General features: G+C 42.2%; 1 protein-coding gene across 1 annotated transcript; it reads right to left on the bottom strand.

Annotated features, from left to right (window-relative positions):
* Positions 1-6892: 6892 nt before the first annotated feature.
* FAM237A (family with sequence similarity 237 member A) lies at positions 6893-13519 on the bottom strand. Its single transcript, XM_034786383.1, has 2 exons — positions 13087-13519; positions 6893-7422 (listed from the first exon to the last, which is right to left on the bottom strand). Exons 1-2 carry the CDS (start codon positions 13490-13492, stop codon positions 7283-7285), a joined length of 546 nt encoding a protein of 181 aa, XP_034642274.1. The 5' UTR covers positions 13493-13519; the 3' UTR covers positions 6893-7282.
* Positions 13520-15373: the final 1854 nt, after the last annotated feature.

The raw sequence follows: 15373 nt of genomic DNA, 5'->3' as shown, positions 1-15373 counted from the left end.
ACCAGAGTGGAGCTGTGGGATCAGGCTGGTGGGATCAGAGCTGCTGAACCAGGATTGCCTAGCACACACATACTCAGGATGCAACCTGCATGCTGGTAGGCTGGCTGTGAGCAGTCTAGGTTGGGAGCTACAACAGAGATGCATTGTGAGGCACCCACGATTACAGGGAAGGCAGCGACATAACCCCCTTGCTGTAGGCACCCCAGAATGTGACAATGACTCACTGGATTAGAAGCAGATACTTTGTTAAATGAGAGGATGAACTAAAGTTTTCTGACTTGGCTCTTCACCAGTGCTGACTATTGCTAATTTTGCTCTTTGTCAGCCCATTCTTGCTATGTGATATATTATTATATGATAGGTTATTTCCATCAAATGCAGCTGTATGTTTCCAGTTGATGACACAAATGAGGAATCAATTACTCTGAAGTTACAAATATACTTTAACGAATAAGAAATGAAAGTGATTCAGTATCTCTTCAGACAGTGGAATTACAGATTCCTCAACCTGCTATCAATGTTCTGCAAGACTACACAGAAGACCTAGTGAACAGAGTACAGAGACATGGATTTACATAAATCATGAGAACAGACATAATTCCAAAAATAATGTACCTAAACTAGATCACTTACAGGTGAAGTTAAGGGTGCTACACCAACTGACACCAGCTGAGAATCTAGCCCCCAAAAATAAAACTTCTAAGGACAACCAGAGATTGTTCGTGGCTTTAAGGACTAGAAAAAGAACTCGACTTGGGGGAAATTAATGCACTGTTGGATGAAGATAAAATGAAGGAGGTCATATGCTGAAACAGAGCTCCATCAATAATGCAGGAACATTTACGCAGATTGAAACATGGAGTTTAACAAAGAGAGGCAGTCTCAATGGACAGCTTTCTTTTTTGCCTAGAAAAGTTCTGTTTTTTTAGAAGTCTTGACGGGATTATAAGGCATCAAGATAAAGGGGGCTATCTGACTCGAATCAAGATGAATAGAAAGTTTTTCTTTGGCGAGACCTCAGCCACCCACTCAAGAGACCTTTAAAGTAGCGATCATGGTAATAAACATTCCTAATTCTTCATATAGACTTTGGTCACAGAAGCCCCAAATCATGCTTAATACAAACGTCAAAGAATACATATGACAAATGAAGGGAAGGCTCTAGATGCTAATAAGCACTTTATCTACAAATGAACAGACGTTAAAGAAAGTAAAATACTAGTTGGCTTGTGATAATACAAGAAGAAATGGAACAAATGGCCGGGTAATAGGGACCACTGGGAAGCAGGTACAGCTATATCCCCATAAAGAGACACAGAAGCGGGGGGTGGGGGGAATAAGATCTGGATGGGAACTTAGTAGCGTTGGCAGTAGTAACGGTATAGTACATAGTCCCATTTGCCTAGGACTCTATGCTTGATGGCCCCAGATTGTGACATAAGGAAGTACATTTTCATATGGTACATAGCTATTTAGCTGCCCATTTCACAATAAATACAAGGGACTGAAGCCTTAACTCGGTTTTTACTCAGGTTTGCCTCAGGACAGCTCACGCTGAAGTCTGAGACTTGTCCCCAGAAAGATCTGAGTGAGGACTTCAAGGTTTGCACTAGCAGGTTTCATATGGATGAATCCCTATGCACCATACTGATACTTCACCCCCAAAAGACGATAATGATCCTCTCTGAGATCACAGCAAATTGGTGGTACAGAATTCCGTTTTAACAAAAATATGGTCCAAAATAGCCTGACCTTGATGTCCTTCCATGCATGGTGTAAACTCAAATTATTTGATAAGGCTTTGGAGGTGAGGGTGGGGAAAAAGCTGGGGGTATGTTCCTGGTGTGCTAAAAGTGCAGATTTCCTGCACTGATTGGCTGAATTCAGTCATTGTTTGCACATTTTTCTGCTGCATGTTGATGGTTTGAGATTATAAATCTAATTGTTAGGGCATGCGGAGCTTCTTGCCTGGGCTTTATTTGTATTATTTAAATATAAATAAATGACAGTATTTTCCATTGAACCAGCTGATCTAAATACTACTGATATTGGGCTAAATCCTCAGCACACCTGAGGGTGGAGGAGAAAGGTGGCTCAAACTTACCTTTCCATTCTGCCATTCTTGTAAACAGGAAGGGCCAAAATATCCTCCAACACCCCCTAGACTAGAGCAGCCTCTGGGGACTGCTACACCAGCTGAGGATCGGCCAGAGTGCTGTGAATTCCCACACTGCCCTGACATCCTCTGTGATGTTGGGGCTGTGGGGGAGTACAGTAATAGAGCTGACTATACCAGCTTTGTACCACCTAAGGATTCCCTTATAGCGGGGGGATCCCTGACTGCCCCTTTATAGTAGCCCAGATACAGGCTTGCAGCTGTGGCTCATAGTTGGCACTTGCCAAAGGAGATGGATTCCCTTACACAGCCATCTCTACCAGTGGTATCTAATCAGTGATGACACAAGAAGAAATAGAACATATAGTGGAATGGGGGACCTACAGGAGGTAGCTACCTCTAGTCAATTAAAAAAATGGTTAAAAGGCCACAGTCCCTCCTTTTAGGCAGTTCTTAAGTTCTGTTACACTCCCGTTCCGGTGCTCAGGCTGAGGAATAGTAAGGAAGGGGCAGCAGTACACTGGGCTCACATCAGAGCTACTCCTAGGGCTGCAAGTATCAGGGGGTAGCCGTGTTAGTCTGTATCTACAAAAACAACAAGGAGTCTGGTGGCACCTTAAAGACTAACAGATTTATTTGGGCATAAGCTTTCGTGAGTAAAAACCTCACTTCTTCGGATGCATAGGGTTGCAGGGGGTAATGGTGGGAGGCGGCTGAATTTCTTCCCATTAGCAATGAGCCTGATTCCAGGAATTGAGTTTTAAGATTGCGGAGCCCTGAGAATGCACATACTTCCAATTCATAATCAAGTACATACTTTCTTCCTAACAGGTGTCCTTGAGAGCCTGTAAGCAGTTCTACTCACTTCTGTTGTGTTAGAGCATCATGTAGTGTTAGAGCATCATGCTGAAGGTGTTTGCATCTAGCATGCCAGTTGTCAGACACTTTGGTCCCACAGTGACCTGTTTCCATCCAAACTTGCCCTGTGGCTAAGCCACATCTAGTCCAGGCCCTTTCTGGGGTAACAGAAATCCAGGTAGAAGTTCATATCCCAATAAGAGATCCTTCAGCCTCTCGTGGGATACTTCTCAGCCTATCCTGTGGGCTCAGACCAACTTGGGCTTGAGCTTGGGTGGCTAGCCTGAGCCTCTGCTATTGCCACAAAACCACCCACACAGCTATTTTTAGTATGCTAGTGTGAGGCTAGGAGGCTCACTTCCAGCTGCAATATAGACATACCCTCAGCCTTCTCTCTAGGTCTGCCCAGCTCCTTGGTCCTCCTCTAGAACTGCTTTTCTGGGCCTTGTCCTTTTTCCTAGGCTCACCCTTGATAGACAGGCATATATTACTCACTATGAGTCCCTTCAGCAGCCCAGTCCAGAGCTCCTTTCTCTAGCTCTGTGTGTGTGTGTGTGTGTGTGTGTATGCAAGCGTGCTCTCACTCTCTTTGTAGTCCACCCTGACCCTTTCACAGCCCAGGCTACTGGGTGTAATTAAATCACTACATCAGGATCAGCTGGTGCATGGCTACTACCCTCACAGGCAAGGCTGGGCCCAGCTCTCCTAAAAGCACCAGCCAGTCTGTGACAGGGCCCCAATTTAGAGTCAGTGAATCTATAGCAAACATCAAGGTCATCTTTTTTTCAATATCATCAGGTTGCATTTTCATGCCAAGCAATTGAGCTCCAGTCAAAAACAAACATGGTCCATGCTATGAAATGGAATTAGGCTCTGAGGTCTTCAAACAGGAGAAAATGCCTGAGGTAACAGTTCCTTCAGGAATTTCATTACTTGCAAGTTTACATTTAATTGCCTCACTATTTTATTTCAGCAAAATTAATACCATGAATTGTTTCCCTTACAGCAGCAGCCTCCAGACCTCTTCATAATACCATGACCTTACGTTATAAACTAAACTATTCTTTCAACCCCACTCCCCCACACATCTTTCCCTGCCCATTTCCTCAAAGGTCAAATGGCTGCTATAGTTTCTTAATGAAGGAAAAGAGCTGATGCAGAGCTGTATGGTGGATTGGTCCAAAGCTGAATGTTGTCTTGGCCAGCAATTACCTTTCACCAACAGTCTTGCTATTCAACAGGAGAAAGGAGGATGCAGGATCCTGTTGTTCAAGAGGGAAAGTATATAAAATTACAGGCCTGGTCTACACCACCACTGCCGGTCGATCTAAGCTACACAATTTGAGTTATATTAGTAGCGTAACTCAAGTTGACATAGCTTAGATCTACTTACCGTGAGGTCCACACTATACTATGTCAATGGGAGATGCTCTCCCGCTGACATTGCTTCCGCCTCTCGTTGAGGTGGAGTACAGAAATCAATGGGAGCGCTCTCCCATTAATTGAGCGTGTCTTCACTAGACCTGCTAAATCAATGCTGCTGCATCAATTGCGAAAACAAGCCCATAGTAGTAGCCTCTTCCTGAAGGCCCCTCCTAAAGCGTGTCAGAGGCAGAAAGCAGTGTCGTCTGAAAATCTCTCTGCTGCTACTTTTCTAGTGAAATCTTGGGAGAAAGTGCCAGCTCTCCCCACCTATCAATTGTCTATCCATAGTAATAACAATTGCAAGTGTACCTATGTGTATACTTAATTGTATCCTTCTCCCCCATAATCTTTGACTATCATTTGTCTTCATAGACAGTGAGTTCTTTGGGTCAGGAATTGTTTCTTTGTATGTGTTTGTACAACACCTAGCACCATGAGGTGCTGATACCAACTGGTACTGCAACGTAGTGCAAGAATGATCCTGGCACCACTCCCAGGCAAGTACTGGGGACACACTAGTAGGCCATAGCCACAGCCTGAGACAGTTAAAGCTGGTGAAAGTTGCTAAATATTTGAAAACAAAGGTTCTGTCCCTGTGTTCATGCTCCTGTTGGGGTTGTCTCCTACAGATATTTTAGACACTTAAACACAAGCTTAACTTTAAGTACACATGTAGTCCCATTGAAGTAAATGGGTGAAATCCTGGCCATACTGAGATCAATGGGAGTTTTGTCATCGACTTTAATAGGGCCAGAATTTCCCTGTACGTGCATGCTTTAAGTCAACTATGTGCTTATTTGTTTTTCTGGACTGGGGCAGAGTGCCTAGCACCTATCAGGATTGAGTCCATCAGTAAATGAGTTTTCTGGCAGATACACTTGCCAGAATAGAAAATATTGCAGAATATTCAAGGAAAGTCATTTTAAATTTGTAACTTGGACATATTTGCTCTGTAAACCTGATTCTAAGGCTATGGCAGCTCTGCAAGCTAGGGTGTGATGTCCCTACTCACCTACACATCCTCGGCCTAGCTCTCATTGAGATGGCATGGGTGTAAATAGCTGCTTAGCTGCTGTAGCACGAGTAGTGGTAGTGGAGTACACCAGTGGGTATGTACCTGACCCAGCTCAGCTGTGCCTTCGCTGCGGACATCCATGATACCGTGGCTGCGCTGCTATTTATACTACTGCTAGCTTGCTGAGAGCTAGTATGAGTACGCCTACACAGGGGAATCGCACTCCTCGCTTGTAGTGTAGACTTAGCTTAATAGTTACATTCATTCAGCCAGGTAATAGAAACATGCCCTCTGACCTAGGCATCCACTAAAAAGAGCCACAATTTTGAATACTAAATTCTTGCAATGAATGGCACATTTAATCAGTTTCCTCAAATTAATTTATCCTTCAATTCTAATAGTTTTGAATAATTCTTTAAACTGAATGAGGTTAGTTTGAAGAAACTGATTTATCTGCAGACAATCTGCAAACAGAAAAAGCAGCAAAATTTGTCAAATATCCAAATTATGTCACACATAGCTAATGGAAACATTTCCATCAACAACATAATTTTTTTATGTAATAACTCCCTTCCCCCTTCCCCCCCCCCCCCCAAAAAGATGACTATGTGGGAAGTATTTACTTGGTTTAAATTTTCCAATTTTTTTCCAATGGAAAACCAAAACAATTTTTGGGGAGGGGGAGTTGGTAATATATTTTGTTTTTTTTTTATTTTCACATTTTTGCTGAAAAATTAGGGACTTTCCATTAAATTTGTGAAAACAGAATTTTGTTTTAAACTTTTTGCAGAAAATATTTACCATTTTCCAACTAGCTCTAGTAATAAGCTACGCATCCTGTTCTGCCTACGATGTATCTAGGAGCTCTCCATTCCTGATAAGAACCTGAGGACCAATCTGCATTGTGTGCTGCAGGGGCAAAGTCATCTGGACTCTATATAGAGGAAGCAGCTTGCCTGCCTGGGTCACAGTACAGCATTTAACTTTATTCTAGCATCCCTTGGGAATTGAAAGGTAACCATGTGCTGATTGAAACTGACACCGAAAGCTTTTTTGTGTGTGCTTTCTTTAGAATAGAATTGTTTCTTACTTTTGACTTACTTCATTTTGGTTTCTCAGGGCCGATCCTGCTCCCAGTGAAATCAATGGCAAAACGCCTACTGACTGCAGTGGAGCAGGATCAGGTGCTACCTGAGGGAAATAGCTGCTATTGTACATCATGAAAATGAATATGCATGTGGGTGTTGTTTATGGACGCTCTTCCTGGAATGTTAACTTTGCGAACATCTGTTCACTTATGGTGTGGAGAATGTTTGGGTCTTATTAACCTATGGGAAAAAACTGGAAGCTTGAAGTTCGGAGGTTCTGGATTTTTTTAACTCTTTATTTTTAAATAGGATGATCTTTTGGCTGCTGTTTGTGCCTTATATGTAAAAAACTATAGTTAAAACAGAGCAAGTACAGCTACTTGGCTCCAATCCTGTAACTGAATCCATACAGGCAAAACTGTGGACTTCACTAGAGCTCCGTGTTGGTCCCCTGCTCTGCCTGTACACATCCAGTTGCATGACTGGGCCTTATTCTCCAGCAGCCCCCCAGACACAATTTCAGTAGCTCATGTACACAATAAGGTGGCCAACTGCTTATAAATCATGCCGTTTGTTAAAGAGACTGAATTCATGGGCATCATTTAAAAAAAAGAAGAGCCACAACAGTCCAAAAAGTCAAAGCTAACCCAAAGGTACAATGTTGATAGCTACAGGCACTCCCCCTCCACCGAGAGCAGCTTTCCAATGAAGATTAAAAACAAAAACCAAAAGGAAATAGTTTAAAAAATATCCACTGTACAGATAAACCTCAGACTAGACTCATTGTTTCCTCTTTATCCCTAGCCCTCCAATAACTCTTCGGAGTAATGCAGATCCACTCTTGTGCACATGGATGCTTAAGTCTTCAATCAGCTCTTTCTTGTTCAGCACTCGTGTCCTCTGATTGTGAGAAAATGTCCCTAGAAATTAGGGAGAAAAAAAAAAAAAAAAAAAGAAAGGGACATGAAAACATGTCTGAGGAAATCAGGGTCAGCTTCCAAACAATGTAAAGCTGGCAGCCTATGTAGCTTTCATCCTCCATGTTTTGCCAGTCTGATATTTAAGATAAATGTTGTAGCCAACTAATCAGAGCCAATCATTGGCATCAGATGCAGTCTTACAATGAGCAAAACTAAGCAAGTGTCCCTAGTTGGTAAATTACTTTGAAATCTGTATTTTTTCCATTATGGACCCTATCCTGGAGCCTTAGCATGAGCCATACAGGACAATAATAGGTTTTCTCCTGGTAAGAAATGCAGAATCATCATCATATTGTCTGTTGCTGTCAGTCACAATCAGAACCTGATCCAAATCCTGTTGAAGTCAATGGACTCTCAATTTCACTAGGCTTCGGACCAGCTCCATAGTGATCCTTTACCATTTCATTCACTAGGAGTCTTGCTTCTTATTTGAATGAGTGCAGGATGAGGCCCAAAAGCCAGCAAGCTGCTTTGTTAAGTGTAGTTCTAGTCTGAAAAGTGGGACCCATCAAGTCAAAGCAGCACCAGACCCTGGTATAACAGATGCAAAACCTGCAGCCAATACCCCGCACAACACAGCTTTCAAGATCCACAGGTCCTACACATGCCTATCACAATGTGAAGTACCTCATCCAGTGCACTAAATGCCCCACTAACAACAACATGGGTGAAACCAGACAATCACAATGCTCTCAACTGAATGCACACAGAAAAACAATAAAAGACAAAAACATCATCACTCCTGGGCGAACACTTTTCACAAAACAACCACTCCATATCTGGCCTTTCAGTCCTCATCCTAAAGAAAACCTGCACGAGACCTTCAAAAAAACAAGCCTGGGAGCTTAAATTCATAACTTTGCTAGATGCTAAAAGTCATGGTCTTAATAAAGGACACTTGCAACAATCTGTAACCCACTACCCCCCCCCTCTTTTTTTTTGTCCTATGAGTGTAGAGGTATTAATGGACCACTTTACCTTGAATGGTCACTTAGAATGTGTGTTAACTATCTATGCTAAACAATCTGCTGTAACTTGTATTTAGGTGTGACGCTGAGCACATATCACAGACTTGAAGAAGAAATTGGACCAAAAGAAATTGTTCCAATAAAAGATATTATCTCACCTACCTTGTCTCTCTAGGTAAAAATAGCAACAGGCCTGCTCCCTATGTTTATTACAATCATAGCTGCTTATTTTAGGGACATAGGTAAGCTTTTACTGCATTTCACTCCTGTTAGCCCTGCAGAACCAACACAGCTAAGAGAGAACAAGCTAGATTATTTTCCTTCTTGTGCACAGTCAGCAGGATTGCATGCTAAAAATCTAATTACAGGTTCAATTAGTTACACCTGTACAAACCCACTGTGGGAGTTGCACAGGTGATAGTGGAGGCAGAACCTCATACAATAGTGTGAGAAAGAAAGAGCCAGTGCATGTTGAATGTGTAGGGCTATGAAAGGCCATCTCTGGACTTGTGAATGGAGCATATTTGCCCTGGAGACAGAATAAGCACCTAATTTGAGAGTATTCTTTTTACATAGTCACTGGTGAAAGCAGAGGCAAACTAGGTGAAAACCTGAAGGAAACCCTGGGGGCTGATTCCTTGATAGGCAAGCAATGTGCTAAAGCTATAGCTTGGTCAACTAGTACTTCAATGGGTATGAACTATTTATCATAGAATCATAGACTTTAAGGTCAGAAGGGACCATTATGATAATCTAGTCTGACCTCCTACACAACGCAGGCCACAGAATCTCACCCATCCACTCCTGTATCAAACCTGTGTCTGAGCCATTGAAATCCAAAAACCAAATCATGGTTTAAAGACTTCAAGATGCAGAGAATCTTCCAGCAAATGACCCATATCATATCACTTGGTATATTTGATGTGGAAAGTAATGGCTTTTTTTCTGTGAATGATATTGAATGTTAAGGTGCTTATTAAAAAGCACCTTTTAGACTGACTCTACCCTGAGGATTAACCACCAGGAGGTAGTGTGGCATAGCAAACAGGCCATGGAAATGTGATTCGGGTACCTGAGCATTATGCTTAGTTCTGTCACTGAGGGTACGTCTACACTACCCGCCGGATTGGCGGGTAGTGATCAGTCTATCGGGGATCAATGTATTGCATCTCGATTCCCAAACGCGCTCCCCGTCGACTCTGGAACTCCACCAGGGCAAGAGGCGGAAGCGGAGTCAATCCCGCGCCGCGAGGACGCGAAGTAAGTCAATCTAAGAAACGTCAACTTCAGCTACGCTATTCTCGTAGCTGAAGTTGCGTATCTTAGATCGAGCCCCACCTCACCCCCCAGTGTAGACCAGGCTTGACTTGTGACATGATCCTGGGCAAGACACTCAACCTTTCTCCACTTTGAGATGTATAAGAGAACAGTGCTAAGTGGAGCTATACATTTTTACAGCTCTTTCAAGAGCTTTAGTTAGTCCTTCATTGCATAAAAGCCCACTCTCTAGTATTTAGTATTGAAAGGTGGATAAAGAACTGGTTAAAGGGGAGACTACAATGGGTCATACTGAAAGGTGAACTGTCAAGCTGGAAGGAAGTTACTAGTGGAGTTCCTCAGGGATCGGTTTTGGGACCAATCTTATTTAATCTTTTTATTACTGAGCTTGGCACAAAAAAGTGAGAATGTGCTAATAAAGTTTGTGGATGACACACAGCTGGGAGGTATTGCTAATACAGAGAAGAACCGGGATATCATACAGGAAGATCTGGATGACCTTGTAAACTGGAGGAATAGTAATAAAATGAAATTTAATAGTGAAAAGTGCAAGGTCATGCATTTAGGGATTAATAACAAGAATTTTGGTTATAAATTGGAGACATATCAGTTGGAAGTAACAGAGGAGGAGAAGGACCTCGGAGTATTGATTGATCACAGGATGACTACGAGCCGCCAATGTGATATGGCTGTTAAAAAAGCTAATGGGATGCATCAGGTGAGGTATTTCCAGTAAAGATAAGGAGGTGTTAGTACCATTATACAAGGCACTGGTGAGACCTCATCTGGAATACAGTGTGCAATTCTGGTCTCCCATGTTTAAGAAGGATGAATTCAAACTGGAACAGGTACAGAGAGGGGCTACTAGGATGATCCGAGGAATGGAAAACCTGTCTTATGAAAGGAAACTCAAAGAGCTTGGCTTGTTTAGCCTAACCAAAAGAAGGCGGAGGGGAGATATGATTGCTCTTTATAAATATATCAGAGGGATAAATATCAGGGAAGGAGATGAATTATTTAAGCTTAGTACCAATGTGGACACAAGAACAAATGGATATAAACTGGACATTAGGAAGTTTAGACTTGAAATTAGATGAAGGTTTCTAAACATTAGAGGAGTGAAGTTCTGGAACAGCCTTCCAAGGGGAGTAGTGGGGGCAAAAGACATATCTAGCTTCAAGACTAAGCTTCATAAGTTTATGGAGGGGATGGTATGGTGGGATAGCCTAATTTTGGCAATTAATTGATCTTTGATTATTAGCAGGTAAATAGGCCCAATGGTTGTAATGGGATGTTAGATGGGGTGGGATCTGAGTTACTACAGAGAATTCTTTCCTGGGTGCTGGCTGGTGAGTCTTGCCCACATGCTCAGGGTTTAACTGATCACCATATCTGGGGTCGGGAAGGAATTTTCCTCCAGGGCAGATTGGCAGAGGGCCTGGAGATTTTTCGCCTTCCTCTGCAGCATGGGGCACGGGTCACTTGCTGGAGGATTCTCTGCACCTTGAGGTCTTTAAAACACGATTTGAGGACTTGAATAACTCAGACATAGGTTAGGGGTTTGTTACAGGAGTGGATGGGTGAGATTCTGTGGCCTGCGTTGTGCAGGAGGTCAGACTAGATGATCATAATGGTCCCTTCTGACCTTAAAGTCTATGAATCTATTCGCTACTAATGATAAACAGATATATTGATATAATTAGTGAAACTGAGGAGACTTACCTTTTGGTACCCAAATCAGATGCTCTGATAATACCTAACTCTCTTGATCCCTACACCTCAAGGCACATTATTAAGGAAGTAGCATTAGTCCAATTTTCTAGCTGGGGAAATTGAGGCACTGTGAAGTGACTTACCCAAGGTCACAGCAGATTCATGGCAGACCTGGGAATAGAACTAAGTTCTTCTGACTCCTCACCCATTTCTCTAGCCAGCGGGCCTGAGAGCTGAGCTGCATTGATTCAGGGTTTTTCCTAGTTTGACTGATACCACTATAGTGGGATATCCTAGATATTACTGTGACTAAGGCTCTGAGGCAGCTTCAGATATTACACTATTATTGTTTGTTAGGTTTAAACAGTGTAAGCCAGCATTAAATATTTTCGAAAAGTAAGACAAGGATCGTTTCAGTTTGTAGCAACCGAGTGTGAAAAGATACAATAGAAGTATGAAGGGAGAAACTTGGAAGATTGTTTTATATTCAAAGAAACCCACTGAAAGTTGCCTTGGTTCTCCCATCTAGACCCAGAATTGGTCCATGAAATCATTCAAATGCTAATAGTTCAGCTCAAACTAAAGAATCAAGCTTGCACAATTTGTTATGCTTAAGAAATGGAAATTCAATTCGTCATATCATTTGCGGATAGCAATCTCCTTCTAGCAATTGACTTTTGGTTTCACTGACTAAGCAAGGCAGATATGAACAACGTGGTTTTAAGACGCTACAAGACCTTGGATGAGAGCTTAGATAGTTCTACAACAAAAATTAGGCTGTCACTGTAGTAGTCTGACCACTACCAGCTGGTGTTAGTCAACAGCATTAAGAAATCAGATTACAACTCACAAAACAGAGTAGGAGTAAGAACAGAAGTAAAATATCCCTCCTTTTCTAAGAGTGTGCATGCACTGGACTGTGTCTAAAAATCTCTTCATCCTACTTAGTGTCATGATGTATGGTATCAGTCTTAAGCAGAAAGTATGTATTTAAAAAGAACCTGTGCACACTAACAGCCTCTACACAGCCTGATTCCCAGCTTTGTCTACATGATCTACCAGTAATCAGGCCCTGGCTGGAACTTGGAGACAGCTAATGGCAAAAAACTTTACTCACGGTATATTAATTAATTGCGCTCATATTTAGTATCATACTCCACAATGGTTCCAGTGGGACTGCTCAAGGAATAGGATACTACTGAATGTGAGTAAGGCTGGCCTAGACCAGGCATTACCCAGTAAAACTGTTAATGGGGCAATATATCTTTATGTGTTTGGTTACTTATCTATCTTCCCTGTCTGTATCCATACATGTTTCAAGTGGTTCACTTCTACCTCTTCTTATGATCCCTGTGGGAAAAGTCAATCATATATTGGGCCTGATCTGCAGTTGTTTCTCAGGCAAAACTCCCATTCAGAAGTTTTTGAGCATGATTAAGCTTCTTTAATGAACATATTAATCTTTGACTTTTACAGCACCAAGCACTCAGTTGTTTTTATGCTAACCCTTGCATGGTTCTCATTCTCCAGTTCAAACTTGCATCCATCTGTTCCTATTTCTCTACTGGTGTCTGCTTTTTATGTACACTACTGCTGTTTCTCCACCACAAGGTGTACATGTATTGGATAGAGGAGAAGTAATAACCTTGCTTTTGCTCTGTGAGCTGAGAATGCAGAGCTGTGATTTTCTGTTCAGCCTCCGCCAGTTGCCTCCTCCCTAGGCCATGGGTTCTGGAGAGCACACAGTCTACATAGATATCCCAGAAGAGCTGAGCCAGGTCCCAGAACAAAGCCCCATGCTTCAAGTTCTCTGATGACTTCAGGAAGATCATAAAGTCCCAAAAGCCACTGACTGAGTCAGAAATACGTGGCTTCCTCATCTCCAGCAAGGCAGCTGTGGAGAACTCCCAGCACTGGGGATCAGCTCGGCCAAGGGCCAGTGGATCATTTTGGCTGTGGCAGAAGAAAGGAGTCACACAAAACACTCCCATGATTAACAAAGAGCAGATAAGTCTCACGGAGTGAATTCTTCCTCTGTTCCCAGGATCCATTGTCACTGAAACTTCACAAAAACAGAAGAAGTTGAAAAATTGTCTAACCTTCATATGTTACTGGGTTAAATGAAGGAATGGGATGGGTGAAATCAAATCCTACCGCCTGTGTTATACAGGAGGTTGGCCTAGATAATAGCATTAGCCCCTTCTGGCCTTAAGCCTGGTGTGTACTTTGTTTGTTAATTCAATTCCATTATATTTGATATAAACATCCAAGTTTATTACCCGAAAGCTAAATCCACTAAACTCATTCAAGACTTCTTCTTATCTAAAACAGCAGTTTGTCCCCTGATGTAAATTGGCCAAGAACACCGCCTTAAATAGGAATATTTTACAAAGTATATTTCTTTCAGAACATTTCCAAAATAATGTTTAACTGTGTGTATATATTATTTTTGGAAAGGCTCTGGAATGAAGTGTGCAGGTCATATTAAATACACACCCTTGTAACAGATGACTCAATGACACTTTCCTGTTGAGCTAGAATCATGAAATTTGATACTTACATGTTTATATGCTACAAAGAGAAAATATCTGAAATCTGACCTTCCCATCAGCTGTCACCAAAAGATCACCACTCTAGTCAATTTCATCCACTACATGCTCTTGCATCTGTATTAGGAGATAACAGTTTACCAAAAAGAAAAATCCTCATAACTTCTACTGTGAGTTGATCATGCTGCTAGAGGTCACCATTTCTATTGCAGACTCTGTCCATGAAATAGTCCATAAATGTTTTTTTGGATGGGTGATCAAAGCTGCTTTTCCAAGTATTGCAGCTAGTTATATCACTTGCCCCGATTGCTGCAGGGAATAATTGGATATTTTATCTCAGGGAGCCAAAGCTAACTTCTGAAACTACATCTAGGTACAGCATAGCTTTGTATAGCTAGGCCTCTTCCATGCCTTTGAGGGTACAGAGTGTCCTGGACAACATAAACAGTGCTGTTCTGCTGTGTAAGGGGAATGGATGGAATCAGGGCTGGTCATGCAAGGGGATATACACTTCCGGCCTAGCATGCAGCTTTAGCGGGGTGCAGGGAAAGAACAGGGGTGCTGATATTGGACCCTCCCTCCATTGGAGGGTGTCTGCTAAGACCTCTTAGGAGAAGTTCCATGTCTTGGGACTAAGATTCCTCCCCAGCATTCAGCCCTGCTACTTGGTTTGGGTACAGAAGGATGGGGAGGGAAGGAGGAGAGAGAGAGAGAGGAGGAGGGGTATTTACACCCTAATGAGACTTAACATTTTAGAGATTTACAGCAATTTATAAAGTGAATTAGGTGCCCATAAAAAACTCTAGTTTGATAACCCTGGATCTGAAGTCCTACATTTTATCAACAGAAAAAGGGCAACACAAGCTTTCCTACACCGTCCTGCAGCTGTAAGAAACCCTGCCCTCAATGAAGTGCCAGGCCAGCTCACACCACGATGGTGGTAGTTTTATGAAGTTGATGCCTGTCTAATACAAACTGGACCCTCCTCATCTTCAGCCTGAGACTGAAGCTACCCGGTCTCCAAGAGCACCTCCTGCCCTATACTCTATTGCTGTAGGTATGTGTTGATTGAATACTCTTTATGGTCAGTCTCCACAGCTGAGCTTTGGTGGTGATCTTAGGATGCTTTCAGTGAGGCCCTTCCCCATTACCACTCCCACTCTTACTATGTAGTGCAGGGTTCGGCAACCTTTCAGAAGTGGGGTGCCGAGTCTTCATTTATTCACTCTAATTTAAGGTTTCACGTGCCAGTAATACATTTTAATGTTTTAGAAGGTCTCTTTCTATAAGTCTAGAATATATAACTAAACTATTGGTGTATGCAAAATAAATAAGGTTTTTAAAATATTTAAGAAGCTTCATTTAAAATTAAATTAAAATGCA

The sequence above is a fragment of the Trachemys scripta genome, chromosome 11, assembly GCF_013100865.1.
Source record: "Trachemys scripta elegans isolate TJP31775 chromosome 11, CAS_Tse_1.0, whole genome shotgun sequence".
Lineage (NCBI taxonomy): Eukaryota > Metazoa > Chordata > Testudines > Emydidae > Trachemys > Trachemys scripta.
The sequence above is the reverse complement of the archived record's forward strand: the minus strand, read 5'-3'. Positions and strand labels throughout refer to the sequence as shown.

Excerpts from the sequence above, each read along its gene's own strand:
- FAM237A (XM_034786383.1), bottom strand. The coding sequence starts at position 13,492 with ATGGATCCTGGGAACAGAGGAAGAATTCACTCCGTGAGACTTATCTGC. Across the intron at positions 7,423-13,086 it reads GCTCACAGAGCAAAAGCAAG|GGACATTTTCTCACAATCAG; the intron begins GTTATTACTTCT and ends CCTAATTTCTAG.